General features: G+C 28.8%; 2 protein-coding genes across 2 annotated transcripts; both read left to right on the top strand.

Moving 5' to 3' along the window:
* The first annotated feature begins 930 nt into the window (after positions 1-930).
* On the top strand, positions 931-3,075 carry LOC105620957 (A-kinase anchor protein 1, mitochondrial). Its single transcript, XM_012202432.1, has 5 exons — positions 931-1,675; positions 1,850-2,365; positions 2,428-2,643; positions 2,747-2,877; positions 2,977-3,075. Exons 1-5 carry the CDS (start codon positions 931-933, stop codon positions 3,073-3,075), a joined length of 1,707 nt encoding a protein of 568 aa, XP_012057822.1.
* Positions 3,076-7,033: 3,958 nt separating this feature from the next.
* On the top strand, positions 7,034-17,472 carry LOC105620956 (transmembrane protein 19). Its single transcript, XM_012202431.1, has 6 exons — positions 7,034-7,187; positions 14,510-14,620; positions 16,286-16,573; positions 16,675-16,779; positions 16,983-17,198; positions 17,318-17,472. Exons 1-6 carry the CDS (start codon positions 7,034-7,036, stop codon positions 17,470-17,472), a joined length of 1,029 nt encoding a protein of 342 aa, XP_012057821.1.
* The last annotated feature ends 1,300 nt before the right edge of the window (positions 17,473-18,772 follow it).

The raw sequence follows: 18,772 nt of genomic DNA, 5'->3' as shown, positions 1-18,772 counted from the left end.
AGTTAAGTTACGTACGTTAACTTATTAGTATTAGTAAGTAGTTAATTTTAGTTTTGTTTCGGTAACGTTTAAACGTTTAACGTACAGTGTGTGTGTGTGTGTGTGTGTGTGTGTGTGTGTGTGTGTGTGTGTGGTGTGTGTGTGTGTGTGTGTGTGTGTGTGTGTGTGTGTACGTGTACAGGATGAAAAATTTTAAATATAATGGACCCGAATATCTCGAAAGCTATGGAAAAATGTTTCAGATAAAAATTGCATTAGTTTAGCAATTGGTTTAGAGGGAACCACATTTTGGTCATGTCTTTCTTCTAGGTGAAGGCGCCAAAAAGATACAAAAGACGCCTCCACTTTTTAAAATTTAATTGTATAATTTTTTTATACGATATGATTCCTTTAATCATTCTGCATATAAAAGTATTAAGGTGATATCAAAAAATCAATAGTTTACGAGATATTTTATATTTTATTCTGATACATATAGACAAAATATCTCGTAAATGATGATTGATTTTTTTACTACTACCTTAATACTTTTATATGTAGAATGATTAAAGGAATCATATCGTGTAAAAGAAATTATACAATTAAATGTTAAAAAGTGGAGGCAACTTTTATATATATATTTTTGGTGCCCCCCCACCTAGAAGAAGGATAACATGATCAAAATGTGACTTCCTTTAGACCATGCAACTTTTATCTGAAACATTTTTCCATATCTTTCATTATATTTTTCGAGGTATTTGCCATTACATTTGAAATTTTTCACCTTGTATGTGTGCGTGTGTGTGTGTGTGTGTGTGTGTGTATATAATTGTATGAAGTACTAATCATCGCTTAAATATTCGTTGAAATAATGTTCTAAAAAACTTGGCACCTTTTTTAATTTCAGTATCAACAACTTTTCGGTAACGGCAGCTACCGTGGACTCACACTATGAATTCTTCTATTCATGTACCACTTGTAAAGTGGACAGTTCCGGCGGTAGCGCTTGTCATCGCTCTCTTTTGGTACAAACGCCGTCGGATAGACAGAGATGAACTTCAATGGAATGACTCAGGAGGAACTACAAAATCGAACTGTGTAGAAAAAGCGATTTCAAATAATACGCAGAAGATTGACACTAACATTTATGATTCCGGTGTTCAGAAAGAGATCAATCAGGAATCTTCAATTGACTGCTGTTACATGCAAGAAGAAGAAGAAGAACAGACTCGCATCTCAAGAAAGACCATGGATATTCCGTTAAAAAATTCAGCGTTGCAATTTGCTTTTTGTAGCAGCAGCCAGAATACGTATAAAGATGTTGGAACAATATGCAGTACAGAAGTAGAGTTTAATAGTAGTAATAAATCGAATACAAGCTTGTTTGAAACGATCGCCACGAGTGCATCCTCCAAGTCTAACAAGAATGATGATGACGAAGAACCGAGAATATTTCAAAATGTTGCTAATGAGGAGCAGACTATGCATTGCGAAACAAGGTCGCTTGAACAAAACTATACGGACGAGTATCATTATAAGAAGGATGAACAGGAATCTGAGGGACATACTATCAAAACTCAGGGACGAGAGGTTGACGAAAGGGACTCGGCCAATCATAGCCCAATTTCCGTAGTTCTGGATGGTAGTGTCACAGATGAAGCTGGGAGTGAAGGAAGCAATACAGATAGCGGAAAAGGTAAATATCGATAATCATTAATGATGAAATATTCCATTTATTTATATTGATAGAATAATATCAATTTTAAGAAAATATAGTTAATGAATTATTATTTAGAGATCTTTAGGTGAGATCTAGATGACAGCAACTTCGTCCGGCTTGAATACAATCAATTTTTATGTCCTTATACAGGTGGAAGTATTAATGGATGCAGAAAAGACAACATTGCATCAACCACGTACGATTTTTCTATACCGCAACATTTAGTGGGCAGATTGATTGGCCGTCATGGTAGCTTTTTACATAATATTCGTACAAAGGCAAACGTCGGCATATATGTCAATGATCACCCTTGCGATGGTGATCATAAGATTTGCTCGATACGAGGCAGTGTTGAGGGAATTAACGTCGCGCTTAAAATGGTAAGGCAGAAGTTTCCAGAGAAAAGGTTCCCGCAAGTAACATTAGCGGAGATCTCAACAATATCCGAGGTGAATGAAGAAGTTACATACAATGTCTTTATACAACGACCTCTGTCCCTGGTTGATGGCGTTAATAATGACATTAATATTTGTCACATTGTCAAGCCAAATTGGCTCTTTGTTCGTCTTCCGACTCATCCGTCATTTCCCCTTTTACAAAATTTAGAAGACAGCATGCAGTATTGGTATAATACAGAATCGATACCAGTTCCGGATGTATTGAACAGTAAGTGATATAAACTTAATTGATACAAAAAACAGAAGCGGGACTAATGTATTGTTTCATAGAGGGCGATTACGTAGCTGTATATTGGATGGAGAATTGGGTTAGGGCATATATTGAATGGCCAGATCCATCAGGAGAGAGAAGCGTAGTGCGATTACTCGATTACGGTGGTTATTGGTCGGTTAGCAATTCGGAATGTAGACCATTGATATTAAATTATTTAAGTTTGCCCTTCCAAGCGATTGAAGTCTTTTTAGCAAATATTCAGCCAAAAAATGGTAATTATATGTTGATGTATAATGTATATATTTTTCACATTATGGTTTTATATCTGTCAAAATTATTTCGAATACATTATATATTATTATATTATTTATACAGGTAAATGGTCGTCAGAAGCTTACAATGTGGTACAGAATTGTTCTTCAAAGGGAGTTGCACAAGCGCAGATTGAAGGTCGCATTCAAAGCAATACTTATGCAAACATTTATTTTATCATACAAAATTACGGGGTAAGTGTTACTGTTTTAAGTTACTGTTTTAACTCTGAAAAATCTCTTTGCAGACGTTTTTGGTGTACAAATTAATTGAATTAATTGAATTTTTTAAAGGTAATTTCCCTTACTGAGGAATTGATAACGAATGGATTCGCTGAAAGAGTAATATGGGAGGATATGAAGCCAGAAACACTTGAATCCATATGTACATAAGAGTTGTAAAAAACTCTAAAATTTTCAGATTTCCTACCGAATTATCATACATAATCCACAGTTCTTAGTCTTATGGACTAGAATTTAGTACAATCGCGTCAAAATTGATTTTGTTTTTTGACTTCGTTCTAGTATTTCTTAATTCTTTATTGAAGTCTGTGAATATTCTGACATATATTTCCTAGTGATTGATTATATACATAAAAAAATTAATAACACAGTATATATACATATATATATCATTCTAATAATGAATAAGGCTATATTTCGCTGTACAGAAAACATACAGATATTTTTTGTCGTGTTTAAGTAGCATTTAGTACTTCCTTAACATTGCTCAGAAAAAATGCATTTTGTAAGCACAAAACTCGTTTCAAACGAGTTCTGACAAGTACAAAAGATTTAGTCCGATAACGTAAGAACCTTTTTTACAGTAAGTCTTTAAATTATATTTCTCACTCGTCGTATCTTCTCTTTTTTATCTGGAAAACTAAACTTTTCATCGGTAAAGTTATTTGCAAAACAAATCTCAGATAATTTCATATAAACATTCAGAAAACTGCTTTCGTTATCTAAGCGCCTTAAGACTGTTTTAAAGAAGATGCAACTGTGCTTAACTCTTCTGTATCCTTGTACTTTTGTATATATTGTAAAATAATTTTCCGATTGTAGAATATTTATATTTAGAAAGAGAAAAATTATAAAGATTTGCTATGATGTAGATCGTAGAGTAGAATAAATAACAATTTTGCATTTTATAAAATAGTGTCACATGTAAATTAAAATTGTATTGAATAACTCAGACGAATTAGGAAATTCGTTTCTACGTGACTCATATTCATTTCTGATTAGGGACGATTCGAGAATCCATTGAAATAACTTAAGCTTTCCTTTTCATGTTAATTTTAGATCACCGTAGATTAAACTTGTTACTGTAAAAGTATTTATTAAATGTCATATTTCATTGAATGTCTCATGTTAATCTAATCAAGTTATTTAAAGGTTGCTAATTCATGTAGAGATTTATCTTTAAACATTATTTTTCAGTAATTTGTATTCTGCGTAACTTCATTATCGTAACATAAAATTATTTTTATACTTGCTATTTTCTTAAGATGATGAGATTTTTGGCATTTCAAAAAGACTAAACTTAATCGAGATGTACGCATGTAATATGTATATATCTGTTTACTTAGATATCGATTATTTTTGCGCAATATGTTAACATTAATCTTTTTCAATGCAGTAGAAACTAATTAATTGAATAAGAGTCTATAATGATTTGTAACTCATACATTGCGCTGTAACGTTTGGCAGTTATAAAATGTTAATCTTTAATATTGTTGATTAAACATAATATAGAAATATTTTTCTAGGAATATATATACATATATATATATATATATATACATATAAGATTACGATCATTAAATCGCTCACAGTATACATGCTTTCTCGCGCGCTGCGATTAACTCGATTTATTATAATTTATTAGCGACAATATGGCGCAATGAACGTCGTTACGTAATAATCAATCGTAATTCATTTGTGTATATAAAATAGCTGTACTAGCTGACTGCAATTTTTGACTATTCAAATTTTGTACAACACTTCATTTAGCATTGTATTAATCATTATATAAGTAAATTTAATAATTTTTGTATATTCATCAGTATAATCTTTGAAGTTATTATACTTGCATCCGCAAGTTTCTCTTACACATCTTTTATATGTCTTCTGTAAAATTATAGAATAATAAGAACTTCTTTTTCTACAGCAAAAGAGAACAGTATTGTGCTAAGATTTAATTGTTTTGTATTGTAAAACAGAAATAAAGATGTTTGTAAATAGCCGAATTTGATCATATCAAAGTTTTTTCTCAATTTTGCTAATTTATGAAATAAACATTCAAAATTTCTCGCTCGAGCATATTCTGAATATCATATTTATGTTGATTAAGACACGCAAAGTTATATTTTCATCAATTTGTATTTTTAAGTTTTATCCTTGTTTATCATTAAAAAAATTTTGTACTGTTGAACACAATTTTAGTCTAGGATAAAAAACACACGATGCGTTCAATTCGAAAGACATTTATGATTTATTTATAATCAGAAATCTCGAGAGAAATTTGATATATTTACATAATACATATATTTACATAATGTCATAATGTTACAAATTATGGAATATTTTCTTTATATATATATGTAAGTATGTAAAAAAATTGAAAGATTGATTTCTATAGATTTTTATATGTACAGAAGTATGTTTTCGCACTTTTGTATTCGAAATGAAACAAGTATAATTAATTAGTATCTCAGATTGATTGTGTTTAAATGTTCAAACGTTTCGGCGCACAATTACATTTGAGATAAATTCATGAATCAAGAATATTATATTATTTGAAACATTTAACTTTTACCGATTTTCTATTATATTTATGTTGATAATTAAATATGAGACAAAGTAGAAGAAAAATGAAGCGAAAGCTTTCCATTTAGTGACACAAGTCTATACAAACATCATTCTATCCTTCATAATATTGATAAAATAATAAAAAGAACAACACGTTGACTTGTGTCATCAAATGGTAAGCATTCAATGGGTGTGATCCACTTAACGCTGCAACTACTTTGTTGACCAATCAGAAGAAAGAATTTTACGAATTGACCAATCAAAGAATGCTTTAAAGCATTTGCAGCGTAAATAGATCCTATGGCTGAGTTCGGAAACGTCGCTCGAATACCTTCGATGCCTTGGATTCTGTTGGATTCATCAGAGAGAATCAAGAGAGAATAGAGCGGATTCATTTGAAAACCGCCATGTTTAATGCACCATTGAAGTGAGTAGGAAATATGATAGAAGTGGAACATACGACGCATACTATTGTACCGCACTAGTATGATGTGTATATGACATATATGTACATACACGCCATGCACATTGCGAAAGCGCACTAGACATGGCGGAATCAATCAGAGAAGAGAATCATTTATCCACACATGATATATCATTTTATCCTTGTTCATTGAATATTAAAAAAAGATAAAATGATACAACATGCACATCATATGTGAAACGAAACGCAGTCATGATAGGAACGTGATGGAACATACACGCACTAATATTGTATTGCAATAGTTGTGTGTATGTCATATACGTATAGTACAGTGCATTAATTCGCTGGATCCTAAGGTCTGTTTTCTGTAGTTGAACTAGTGTATATTTTTGAAAGTGAGATAGATATATTTGATCTATTTAAAGCGAGAAAGAGAGTTCTAGAACAGTCTATAGTGCAGGAACAGAAAACAGATCAATAGTAGCGGTCTGACTTATCGAAAATGCAGTACTAAAAAGTTGATAAAAAATTCTGAAAAAATTCTTAGATTTCTATAAGAATAAAATAAATAATTTTTGTCTCTTGCAGTTTTTCTGTAAAGTTGATATTATTTGAGAGTTATAGTATTGATAGTATTTGAGTCAAGAATAAACATCGATAAGTTGGGCCGTTACTATGACTCAGCGAATTAATACACTGTAGTGAAGTGAAAGAGAAGTGTAAACGTGTCTCCACAAAACGTGTATCTATTTCACTTTAAGTTCTAAAAATGTACTAGTTCAGCCACAAAAAACAGATCTAAATACAATATGCACATTTGCGGAAGTACACTAACTATAAATGGCGGAACCAATCAAAGAAGAGAACCACTATCCATTCCACTTTTCCTTGATTCTCTCTGATTCTCCATCTTGCTCTTGCTTTATTTGTGACACGTGCTGCGGACGTGTTGCAGGGTCAACAGCTGATTCGACTGTTGACACAGAAGAGGATTGATGTATTGCGTATTTCGAGACTTTCGCCTCTCGGCGGTATACTCGGTTTTCTAGTCGATCGCATCGACTATTACGAATGTCGCGATCCGAATACATTTGATACGTGTGTGTGTGCTCTGACATGGTCTCTCTTGGAAGTCACAAGGACAGCCGGCACTCTCATGTACTCATGCCAGTACTCCTAAGTGCCTGCGCTATCCCGATTTCAATGTTTTTCTGGATAGTCAACGTGGTTTACTCGATACTATGGCCAGACACTATCAACTCGACAGAAGGTTTCGTATATATGACAGATGATTTTAAATGCGTTCGTAAATAATTATATTAGGGATTAGAATAAAGAAATATTTATAATGTATATATATTGGTACATATGTGACGTTGCACGAACGATTCCATTAGATCCGCCTTATGGGGGGGATTTAATGGATTTAGAGCGTTAAGAAATAGAGCAAATTTAGGAATTTTTTTTAAACTATTATTCCTAAAACTTTAAATTTTAGGCGCATTTTTATACACATTTATTAGTTAATTATAAATTTTTTCAAATGTTTTTATTAAGATTTGTCCGAGATATATGTTATATTACACGAGGTGTAATTATTTAATTGCATAATTATATAATTTGCTGTTGACATTGTAGAACTCATTCAAACGATCTGAAACAAAAAAGTAAGATATATTTTCATATACCTTACTATGTTATTAATTCCTCTTCTGTGTAAACCTCGCTCTGGGGGATTACAAAATTTTTATAAGTAAAACTTGTTTGAAAAAAGATTGATTTTTTTCATTATTTTTTCGACACATTTTTAACAAAAAAAAAGAATTTATTATTAACATTTTATTAGTTTTCACAAAAAATATAACAATTATTTCGAATTATTCAAAAGATGAAGCCAATCCAATTATTAGTTTTTATATTATGATGTTAATGGATTTGAAAAACGATTTCAAGAAAAACATATTTAAAGTTTTAGATACTATTTACACAGTTTTTTATACTTACAGTTAATTTCTAGTTAATCTGCTATTCCTGGTCCATAAAATAAATTTTTCTGTTTTTTCAAAAAATTCGTTTGCCTCCTTTATGTTGTTTTGGTCAGCAATAGGATCTTTTTTTGTAGCTTGAGCGATTTTTATTTCTGCTTGTGCGAGTCGCTATTCGTCTGCGCAATTCGCAAACATTTTGTATTATTGACCAATAATTATGCCTATTATCTTCATAACTTTTAAAATTGTTATGAAGCCCTCATTAAAGATTCCCGCAGCCAAATAAGTACAATAATTTTTGAGCCAGTATGAAGATGTTTGGATTCAAGACGCCAGATCATTGAATTTAAATATTCATTATTATTTTGATTGTTCGCCTAAACATCGTTTTAATAAATTTTCCGATGACAAATCTTCATAAATAGGTTTTATTGCCTTTTGAACTTCTACATGAAGACGAATCGAAAATCGATTAAATTCTGAAAGATTATTGATAGCTTCAGCGCGATACCACTTGCATCAGCTGTTCGCTCCCGGTGGACGATACATATGTTGTGGTTTCTCATTTGTAGAGCATGATAAAATGTAGCCAATATTGCTTTTCTCATTTCATCTACGGAATGTGAATTTCTTCGGATAGCTAATCCGTAGTAAATTATTAAATCTTTTATTAAAGAATCGATTAAATTTCTTTTGTCTCCTAATTTTTTCATTTTCTTTTTGTTTCGAAGGGACGAAATTCTTTTCTGTACGTGGTCAACGCACTCATTTTTTTTTAATTTTCCTTCATAAGAAAAGAGATCTAAAATTGCTTTAAAAGTTTTAGAGTCACCATCACCGATGTTATATATTTGGCTCCGAATTTCTCCTCTGATCTTAAAAATTTCTTTTATTGCGTCTACCTCTATTTTACCAGCAGATCCAGAATGATTAACATTGTATTCATTTTCATGATTTTTGGCCCAATTCTCATAATCTTTGATACCTTATTTTTCCAAAAAGTACTGACAATAGCTTGATTTTACTACAAGATCTATTACTTTGCCGGAATATTTTCCTATGATGATACATCAAATAAAGAACTAAAACCGCTTCTTTCAAGAACCATCTCCAGAAATAATCAATTCAGCAGGTTTTTTGCATTTTCTAAATTTTTTTCTTTTTCTTCATTTACAGCTTTTTTACTGAAAATGTTAAACAATTGACGCTGCAGTATATATATTTTTTTACAGTTGCATCATACGTTTCCTTTATTTAGTCCCTGGCCGATATTCATAAGATCACATAATAAATTTAATCCTTCTCTACCAATTCCTAGCAACCTTGCAATTAAAAATTAAAAATTCTGTTAATTTCGTAAGCTTTTTTGACAAATGAACACGAAGGCATATACCGTACAGTTTCACATGAACAGCTCATGCTAATTTTAAATCCCAAGTCGCGCGTACTGAATTCACAAAATTTTACTTGTTCTTTACACTTCTTACAAACTGAGAAAGTGTGGAAAATACTGAGAAAGTGTGGAAAACTGAGAAAAATTCTGTAATCCGATATCCGTGATTGATATCAACACGAACTTCTTTCTTTCTGCTTCTTTGTCTCGCATTCAATTTTTTAGGTACTCGTAAACAAGGTTCTATTTTCGGATATATATACTGATTGTCTTGATATTTTCTTTTTTTACCTCTATCTTGATGATTAGTAGCTTCCTCTTCTATGTTTCCTTTCCATGATATATGTTATCCGTTCATGTATCGTTCATATGTTATCGTTCAAGTTAAAGTTCGAGAAAAAACTGAATTTGAAAGATCACTAAGACTCCAACTGTTATAGCTGTTATGTTAAGTTAGATACACACACATAAAGTTTGTTGTATATGTAAGAGATCCTGTTTCTTTTGTTTGAACGCTTAGGGTTTCTTGGAGCATAAACAGATCTCCGCGCTCTGAGATCCCTTACTTAAGCGCGTCAAACGGTCGGACAGCTACTAAATCGCTTATATATTCATCAATTTTTCGAATTTCGAAATAATACTTTAGGAATATTTTTTAAATGTTCTACTTCAGAAAATAAAAAAAATTTTTTTCGATTTTTTGAAGGTTCTAGACTAGAATTCCTCCCTTATGTCGCAGTATTTTAATATGATTAGGAACGATTAGGAACGTTGCAGATCCGGCTTTCAAGTTAGAAAAAAGCTATGGATGTGTGAATAAGAAATACGATGATAAGTACGGCTGATACCTATAAAGCGGGGTCTACAATAGAAGTAGCAATCGTAGAGTCTTAAAAAATTAAGTCGTAAAAAATTAATCAATCATAGTCGAATATGAGAAAAATAATCGACTATGATTGATCAATTTTCAAGGCCCTATGACTGCTATGACTTCTATTGTAGACGCATAAAGGATACTCTACATAGAAGTCGTAGACATCGTGGAGTTTTAAGTCATAGAAAACTGACCAATTCTAATCGAGTATTCTTCTATTTGATTGTGATTGATTGTGATTGATTGGTTTCCTATGACTTAAGATTCTACGATCGTCTATGATTTCTATGTAGAGAATTCTTTATATTATTTATCATACGATTTACAATTTTTCAAGCATGTTAATTGCAAACAGAGGGGTTCTTGAATCTCTCTACAACTTCTCTATAACCAATCAATAGACCTTAATTTAATGTCATACGACAAAAATGGACAAGTTTAATAGCTTATAACGTCAATCCTATATAATTCAATTCGACAAATTCCTCATAAAAAAATTTTCATAATATATATAAATATATTATAGAACAAATTTATTTATTTCAGTATTTTTCATTCTTCATATCTTTCAATCTTCTATTAAATTTGAAAATTTTTTATACTTTATAAAATTTACAAAGATTTCTAAAAAAAATATTTTAATTATTAACTGTTCAGATTTTATTAGTTAATTTTTTTAGGAAATTGTAAAATAAATGTTACAAAATTAAACACAAAACTAATTAAATATTTCTTCAATTTTAATTGGAGAATATATTAAAAATATTCAAATAGAAGACACGTACTATTATAAATATTTTTTGCATATTAAAAGATGAAATTCTTATTCAGTTTTTTCTTGAATTATGACTATTAATTTTTATATAAAATCACACATTTAACGTTTATTTAAATTTCACAATTTCACAATAAAAATTTAAATAAATGTATGGTTTTAAGAGTATTTTATAACATAGATGAAACAATTTTTTTAATAAGTTTTTTTTATAAAAGTTATAAAAAGATTTTTAATTTTTAATTATTATAAAATATTTTTGAAACTATTTTCAATTTTTATTTAGAACATTTTTTTTATATCTTTGATGATTTAGACAATATTCACTCAGAGAGAAAAAAATTGATTTTTTTTTTAAGGATGTGTTTTATTCCCTTTAAATATGAAAAAGCATTTACAAAAAAATACGTGTTTTATATTTAACATATTTATATTTTAACATACCTAAAAATCTCTGTGAAGTTAGCATCTCATTTTTCAAAAAATGAAATTTTGGTCACAGTTTCGAATGCCCCGAAGAGTTCTGAAGTTTCTATCCAAAATTAAAAATAGTAAATTAATACAAAAAATCGAAAATTAAAAATTTGAGGTGTCAACTTCACAAAATGCAGAACGAAAAATTGCGATATTTTCATAACCATTAGTCCTAGTGTTTTAAATGATAATAACTTTTGATTGCACTCTTGGAATGCTATTCAAAACTGTCAACAGAATTGCCGTAACGTTCAAGTAATTCGATGAAAAATTATCGCAGACAAAAAATCAAAAAAGCATTTAAAAAAAGCTTGAAATCTTTTTCGAAATTAGTAATTGATAATTCTAACTGATTCTTTATGGAGATATACGGACACAAATGGATACCCGTTAAATCTGAAAATTTTTTACAAACTTTACCAAGATCTATGACATGAAGTAAAATTCACACAAAAATGCACGGCAAAAGTGATCATTTTGCTTCAACGTTTAATAACTCAGTGAAAAAAAATCGCACAGCACTCAATAAAAAAAACAAATTGAAGATAAAGATTCATTCTCTCGACTGTAAATCGCATTTTTGTGTGATTTTTACTTCACGCCATAGACTTTTATAAAATTTGTACAAAATTTTCAGATTTGATAGGTATCCATTTGCATCCATATAACTCCGTAAAAAATCAGTCTGATTTAAATATCTAGTATCGATTTCAAAAGTAAAAAGTTCAACTTTTAACCTTCCAGCGGGCGTGCACGTGTTCTCCGTACACGCGCGCCGGTTTTATGAAGGGAATACAGATAATCTATTTTCTGGGTCTCAGCTTCTCAAAGTATTTCTTCAATGTTTTTTGGGGGTTGTCGATTCATTCAGATCGCGTTCTGTTTATATTGTTTACATATAATCAATTTTTAAGATATTAGGGAATTTTTTCAGAAAAATATTCCTGTGGAGGATACACAGGAATCATTCAATGCCGGTGAAAAGCGAGGGAAATTGCATTGTGCAAAAACATTGTACAACCACCATTCTAAAATGCAACAAATGTTTTCGTTTTACTTGCAAAAAACATTCGACAATTATTTGCAATAATTATATTATGACTGAAAGTGCATAAAATTTTTTTTTATTAATACATTTTCTAATAAAAGGTAACACTTATTTTTTTAAATCAATAATTATTTAGATACCATAAACTTTCATCGCATAATGCTTATTTGACGATATTATGCTTTAATTTCTCGAATTTTCAATCTTATTCTACGGTGTTCTCTGATGTGGAATAAAAAAATCTTCATTGGGTTAATGTAGGCGGTAAACGTTATTTTTCAAGAAAATGGTAAGAGCACTTCAAAAATCTCTATTAAAAAAACATTACATAATAATGTGAGAGATATGAGATTTACACGGAAGTTTTTTAGTTTTAGACATCTGTATTAAATTTTTCAAGAAAAATCTTTTTATTTTATGGAGTGTCAAAGATACATTATTTTAGAAAGCAAAATATTGTTCTCTTATTCAGAACACAGAACTGAGAAAATTTTTTATTCCACGTCATCAAAGTTGAAGTTTATTTTTTAATTTTAAAAGATTTCAAATTAGTTTGTAATAAAATTTTTATATAGGAACATGATTTGAAGCACAAGTTATGGCTTTAAGCTTTAAAACGATTATATTGGATTCTTTTGTTCTTATCACTATCGTTATCGCTATTTCTATCGCTATCACCTTCGCATTATGTTTACATGATTCCGCGGAATCGTATATACATAATCATAGAATTCACATGAAACTAAATGACACAAAATTATTCATGCACAATTTTTACCGACGAATTATCAAAACGGATGATTTTGTGATACGATGTAATATGGAAGACTGTATCACAATGTAATTATTACATGCGGCGTATATCAAGATATCAACATCGCAAAAAATATTAAAATACGAGTAATATTAAAATACGAGTATTAATTTAATTTTGTTTAATATTACACGAGACATATAATATAGATATTATAGTTTCCTAGTTTTGTGAAATAATCTAAATTTTTACATCTATGTATAATATTCGCATGGATTATTATATTATTAATTTTCTTATTTTGGTCAATAACTTTTATTGCAATCGGTTTTATTTCTCATTTTCTTAAGTTGGCGTGTTGATCATAAATTAAAATAAAATTTACATTAATTTAATTTCGCTCATATTTTTCTTGATTATTCCATTACAAAATCTATTATGTAAATCTTTTTATATATGCGCTGTCGTTATAAAAAAAGGATCAAATGCGTAATGTCTGCGAAAATGTCTGCGCAAAAAAGAAAATGAATAATGTGTATATATATATATATATTATTGTAAAATTGATAACATTCTTTTTAATAAATTAGTTAATAAATAATAAAGGCAGTAAATCAACGCAGAATATTAAGTGGTAATAAATTAATGTTAATATTAAAATAATTTTAATGATGCAATGCTACGTTCATGATCTAATGAAAGTTGAACCGTTTTGCATTGTACTATTGAAATTATTTTAATATTAAAATTTATTTATTAGCACTTAACATCCTGCGTTGATTCGTAGACTTTATCATTCGATTTGTTTTAATCTTTTTGAGTCTAAATATATTGATTTTTATTTTTTTTTAATTAATAATGTTAGAAAAGAGTTTGCAAAAAAATTATTGTATTGTAACTTTTTTTTCCTGGAAAATGTTTAATCGCGTATGTATTTATATACTAAATAAAGAAAAAATTAAAACAATACTTTTATATTCATATAATTAATTAAAATAAAACTTACATTAATAACAATTTTTTTTTCTCTTTGAATTACATTTCACAAAATAAATAGATTTTTAATATCAATCAAAGAAATTATAATAGAAAATTATAATAGAAAATGAGAAGAAAAAATTCTAACGACGACAATATTTATTCTGTGAAATATATAATTTTTTATAATCTGTTTCTATTCAGTAAAATGTAAAATTCTAAATCAAATTATTTGTTTTCCATATAATTGTAATTGAATTTATATGATAACACTTTTCAATATTTAATCAATTTTATTTTCATTTTAGAACACTCAGTGATTTCACCATGGAGATGGTTGGCTGCAGTTGTAATTCCACTTATATTCTTGTTTTGGGGTATACGCAAGAAAAGTCTGGATATTAGCGGTGGAATTCTTGGTAGTGAAAATAATATAATTTGTTATGATTATAAGGCATCACTGCCTATATGTACCAATGTAGATTAATTTTAACCTCAATTTAACTTATTCTTCATTTTTTTTAATTCTTAGACCTAGAAAAAAATGAAAAGTTAATTAAATCAAAATTAAAATTAAATAAGTGATATAAAAAATGTTTCATGTACAATTATATATAATTATACATAATTATATAAAATTATATATAATTATATATAAAATATATCCATGTGTATAACTTTTTTTTCCTGGAAAATGTTTAATCGCGTATGTATTTATATACTAAATAAAGAAAAAATTAAAACAATACTTTTATATTCATATAATTAATTAAAATAAAACTTTACATTAATAACAATTTTTTTTTCTCTTTGAATTACATTTCACGAAATAGATTTTTGATAAGTTCTGCTTGCACTATCAGAATATGATTAATTAAAATAGACAAAAATAGAAATTAAGTTCTAAATAGCAAAAATCAATAAAAAAAAAGAATGTCTAAAAGAACCCAATTTGTGTATTTTATATTTATATATATTTATATATAAATATGAATTATAATTTCAATAAACGTTTCAACCCAGTAGTATATAATTCTAAGTTATTTCTTATCCATAATTCTGGTTTATTCTCAATATACATATATAAATGATAATCTACTTAATTTATTTTTTTTCGGCTATATATAATCTCGTTAATTGCGTACAATCTACGAATGCCTCTCCGTGCGTGCTGTCTGAAGAGAGAAACTTTTGAGGCGAGCGTATACATACACGCGTAAATGTCATATCTGTGTGCATGAACACTAGTCCGCATTGAAATATTGCAACAGCATTATTTATATTCTTGTCTCGCTCGATCCGAAAAGAATTCCGTTAAATTACAAATTTAAATTATTTTAATTCAGAAACGATACCGCTAGGCCTCTCCATTTTTTAATAAGGTTCCTATAATATTTCTACATATTTTTTAAAAAAATCTATAGAAGATTTTCGTCGCAAAGTATTAAAACGTTACTTCGGCAAAGCTTGATATAGGAGTTTACGTATTAAAAGCTGAAAGGTAAATACCTCCATTTCAGCACCACTAGGGGGTCTTTGAAATTTTAATCATATATAGATAAAATTATTATATTTTAAACATATCTAAATTTCTGTAAAAAATCTGTAAAAACTCAATTTTTCGGGGAAATACCTTAAGGCTGCGTTCCACAATACTCGCAACACTCGCGAGCATTGTTTGTCTTTATTTAACATTTGATAAATGACGGATGAATTGATTCCACGAGCATTGTGAGCGTAAATGGAACGCAACCTTTGTCACATGTGTTATCGCAGAATGTAACATTAGAGTTGTCAACAAATTCCTCGCGCCGTCAGAAGTAGGATATAATATTTATCTGTTACGCTGATTAATTGTAATATTATAATATTACAATCAATTAGCGTAATAGATAATATTATATAACACAGAACACAGAAACTTAAGACGTCAATAATCAGAGATAAATGTAGAAAAATTTTGTGAAAATATATTCTTCTAAACGAATTCTTGCATTAACTTTATAAGATATAATAATTGTATAGCATCAATTTGTATAACATGTAATAATATTTTATTTTATTTATATAATTAATTTTTATAGGTTTTTTTATGGGTTTTATCCTGACACTTTCGAGTTTTGCTCATTTGATGGCTCTTGTGACGTTCTTCGTCACTGCATCAAAGATGACGAAATTTCGGTCTGCGCGAAAGAAAAAGATGGAAGCCGATTTCAAGGAAGGTGGCCAACGGAATTGGATTCAAGTTCTGTGCAATGGTGGCATGGCTACGCAATTAGCTTTATTATACCTATTGGATATTGGGAGTGGAGAACGACCAATTGACTTCGACAAGGAATATCGAAGTTCATGGTTATCCATTGGAATAATAGGTAATAATCAATATTCTAATATTCTTTTTATAAAAATTAAAACGCTATTGCAAACAATTTTATTGAATTTTAAATACAATTTACAATTTTGCATTTTACAGGGGCATTTGCGTGTTGTAACGGTGATACATGGGCCTCTGAGCTTGGTACGGTGATTGGCATGAGTGATCCTTTCCTCATTACGACGAGGAAAAAAGTTCCGAGAGGTAAGAATGAGTTTTGTGATAAACGAATAAATTTCTTTTTTATTTCAAATAAGAAATCCTATACAATGATAAGTTTTATACGTAATCTAATTTGCCAGTTATTAATAGAAAGTTAATTGTCACTTTTCTTACATTATATATTAAAAATTTATTAATAATAAATAAACATATTGTTAATATGAATTCTTCATATTTTGTTCCAGGAACGAATGGTGGTGTATCATGGATAGGTCTGGTATGTTCTGTCGTTGGTGGTTTAGTAGTTGGACTTTTTTATTATATTATGATATTAAATACCGTTGATACAGCCATACTGCAATTAGCAGCACCACAATGGCCTATCATAATCGTCGCAGCATTCGGAGGTCTCTTTGGCAGCATTTTAGATTCTGTTCTCGGTGCGACTTTACAGTATTCAGGTAATGTAAATGTACTTTCCGATTTCGTATGTTTTTTATTGTTTTAGGTTCAGAAGAGTTTCTCGATGGTCATCAAATTAGTCTTAAATTAAATCTTCATAATTAATACATTTTTTTAGGAGTAGACGAAAAGGGTATTATAGTCGAACGGCCAGGGAAAGGTGTAAAACACATTTGCGGAAAACAAATTCTAGATAATCACAGTGTAAATCTCCTTTCTACTATTGGTATCGCACTCATTCTTCCGAGAATAGCTAATACCTTCTGGCCATAAAGTCTCTTTTAGATGTATTTTAAAAACAGAATATTCTTCTAATATTATTATTCTTACCTATATTCAAATAAATCCAATTGTATAACTTGTATATTAAAAGATAGGATTATGATGAATTTTTACAAATTGAGTTTAAAAGTGATACTGATTTTCTGAATCTAATTCATTTCGATTTTATTTATTATTTTAATATGAGTACCCTCTTCTTCTTTTTCCCTTCTTTTTATCTAGTGACAGAGAAGTCTATAATCCTCTCCCTTCCTCTCACAGGAGAAAGAGAATACTTACTTCTGTGTTTCCTTGCACTTTCATTGTATTTGCATTTGACTTTCATGTTAAGGACGATTCAAATTCAAAATCGGATATTTATAGTTAATTTTGGTAATATTAGGAATATGCAAAAGTTTATCTCTTTTTCAATTTTCTTTTATTTTCATATAAGTACTATAATCAATTTTCATACAAATCCATCTTTAAAAATTTTTTCTCATTATTTATAATCTTCTATCGACTTTTTGGCAAATTTCGAATTTCGTTGCAAAATCGAACTATTCATCACAATCTGGTACAAGAACCAGAAAATCATCGTGCGTATTATAAACGAAATTCTAAAATAATAATAATTTAAATATTGATACTTTTTAGTAATGTACTATTTTATAAATTGCTTATAATGTTCAATTTTTAATTAAGCATTATCTGTTTAATAAATATTAATGTATTATTAACGTAACTGTATACTATTCTGTTGTGCGCTATTATTTAATGTAATTAAAATATGAATTGTATAAAAATATAAAATTCATATCTTTAATATAATTTACATGCAGGTGTCACATTATATTATTTGCTAAAGTTATAGATATTTCTGTTATTGAAAGTAACATTGGAGTAAATTTCTAGATTTATTTTTTGCATCTATAATATAAAAGCATTTTATTACTATAATATTCTAATAAAAGCTTGAACGATTTTCATAATTTTTAAATGTTTAAATTTTAAAATATACATGTAATATATATATATCTTAAGATATACAGAATTATCGCATTCTTTTCTAGTTAGAAACAAAATTGCAAACAATTTTTATCAAACAATAATAAATATATACTAAAATTTAAATTTTCTGCGTTTCAATTTTCCTTCAACATTGGCACGAATTTTCCGGACAACCCAATATATATATATATATATATATATATATATATATATATATATATATATATATATATAATATATATATATATATTATTATTATTATTAATTATTATTATTATTATTATTATAGTAAGAGTAGTAC

The sequence above is a fragment of the Atta cephalotes genome (genome assembly GCF_000143395.1).
Source record: "Atta cephalotes unplaced genomic scaffold scaffold00031, whole genome shotgun sequence".
Taxonomy (NCBI): Eukaryota; Metazoa; Arthropoda; class Insecta; order Hymenoptera; family Formicidae; genus Atta; species Atta cephalotes.
This window is presented reverse-complemented; position numbering and strand designations above follow the sequence as displayed.

Coding starts and splice junctions, on each gene's coding strand:
- LOC105620956 (XM_012202431.1), top strand. CDS start 7,034: ATGGTCTCTCTTGGAAGTCACAAGGACAGCCGGCACTCTCATGTACTC. Junction 16,780..16,982: donor GAGGAAAAAAGTTCCGAGAG/GTAAGAATGAGT, acceptor ATTTTGTTCCAG/GAACGAATGGTGGTGTATCA. Junction 17,199..17,317: donor TGCGACTTTACAGTATTCAG/GTAATGTAAATG, acceptor ACATTTTTTTAG/GAGTAGACGAAAAGGGTATT.
- LOC105620957 (XM_012202432.1), top strand. CDS start 931: ATGAATTCTTCTATTCATGTACCACTTGTAAAGTGGACAGTTCCGGCG. Junction 2,644..2,746: donor AAATATTCAGCCAAAAAATG/GTAATTATATGT, acceptor TTATTTATACAG/GTAAATGGTCGTCAGAAGCT. Junction 2,878..2,976: donor TTATCATACAAAATTACGGG/GTAAGTGTTACT, acceptor AATTTTTTAAAG/GTAATTTCCCTTACTGAGGA.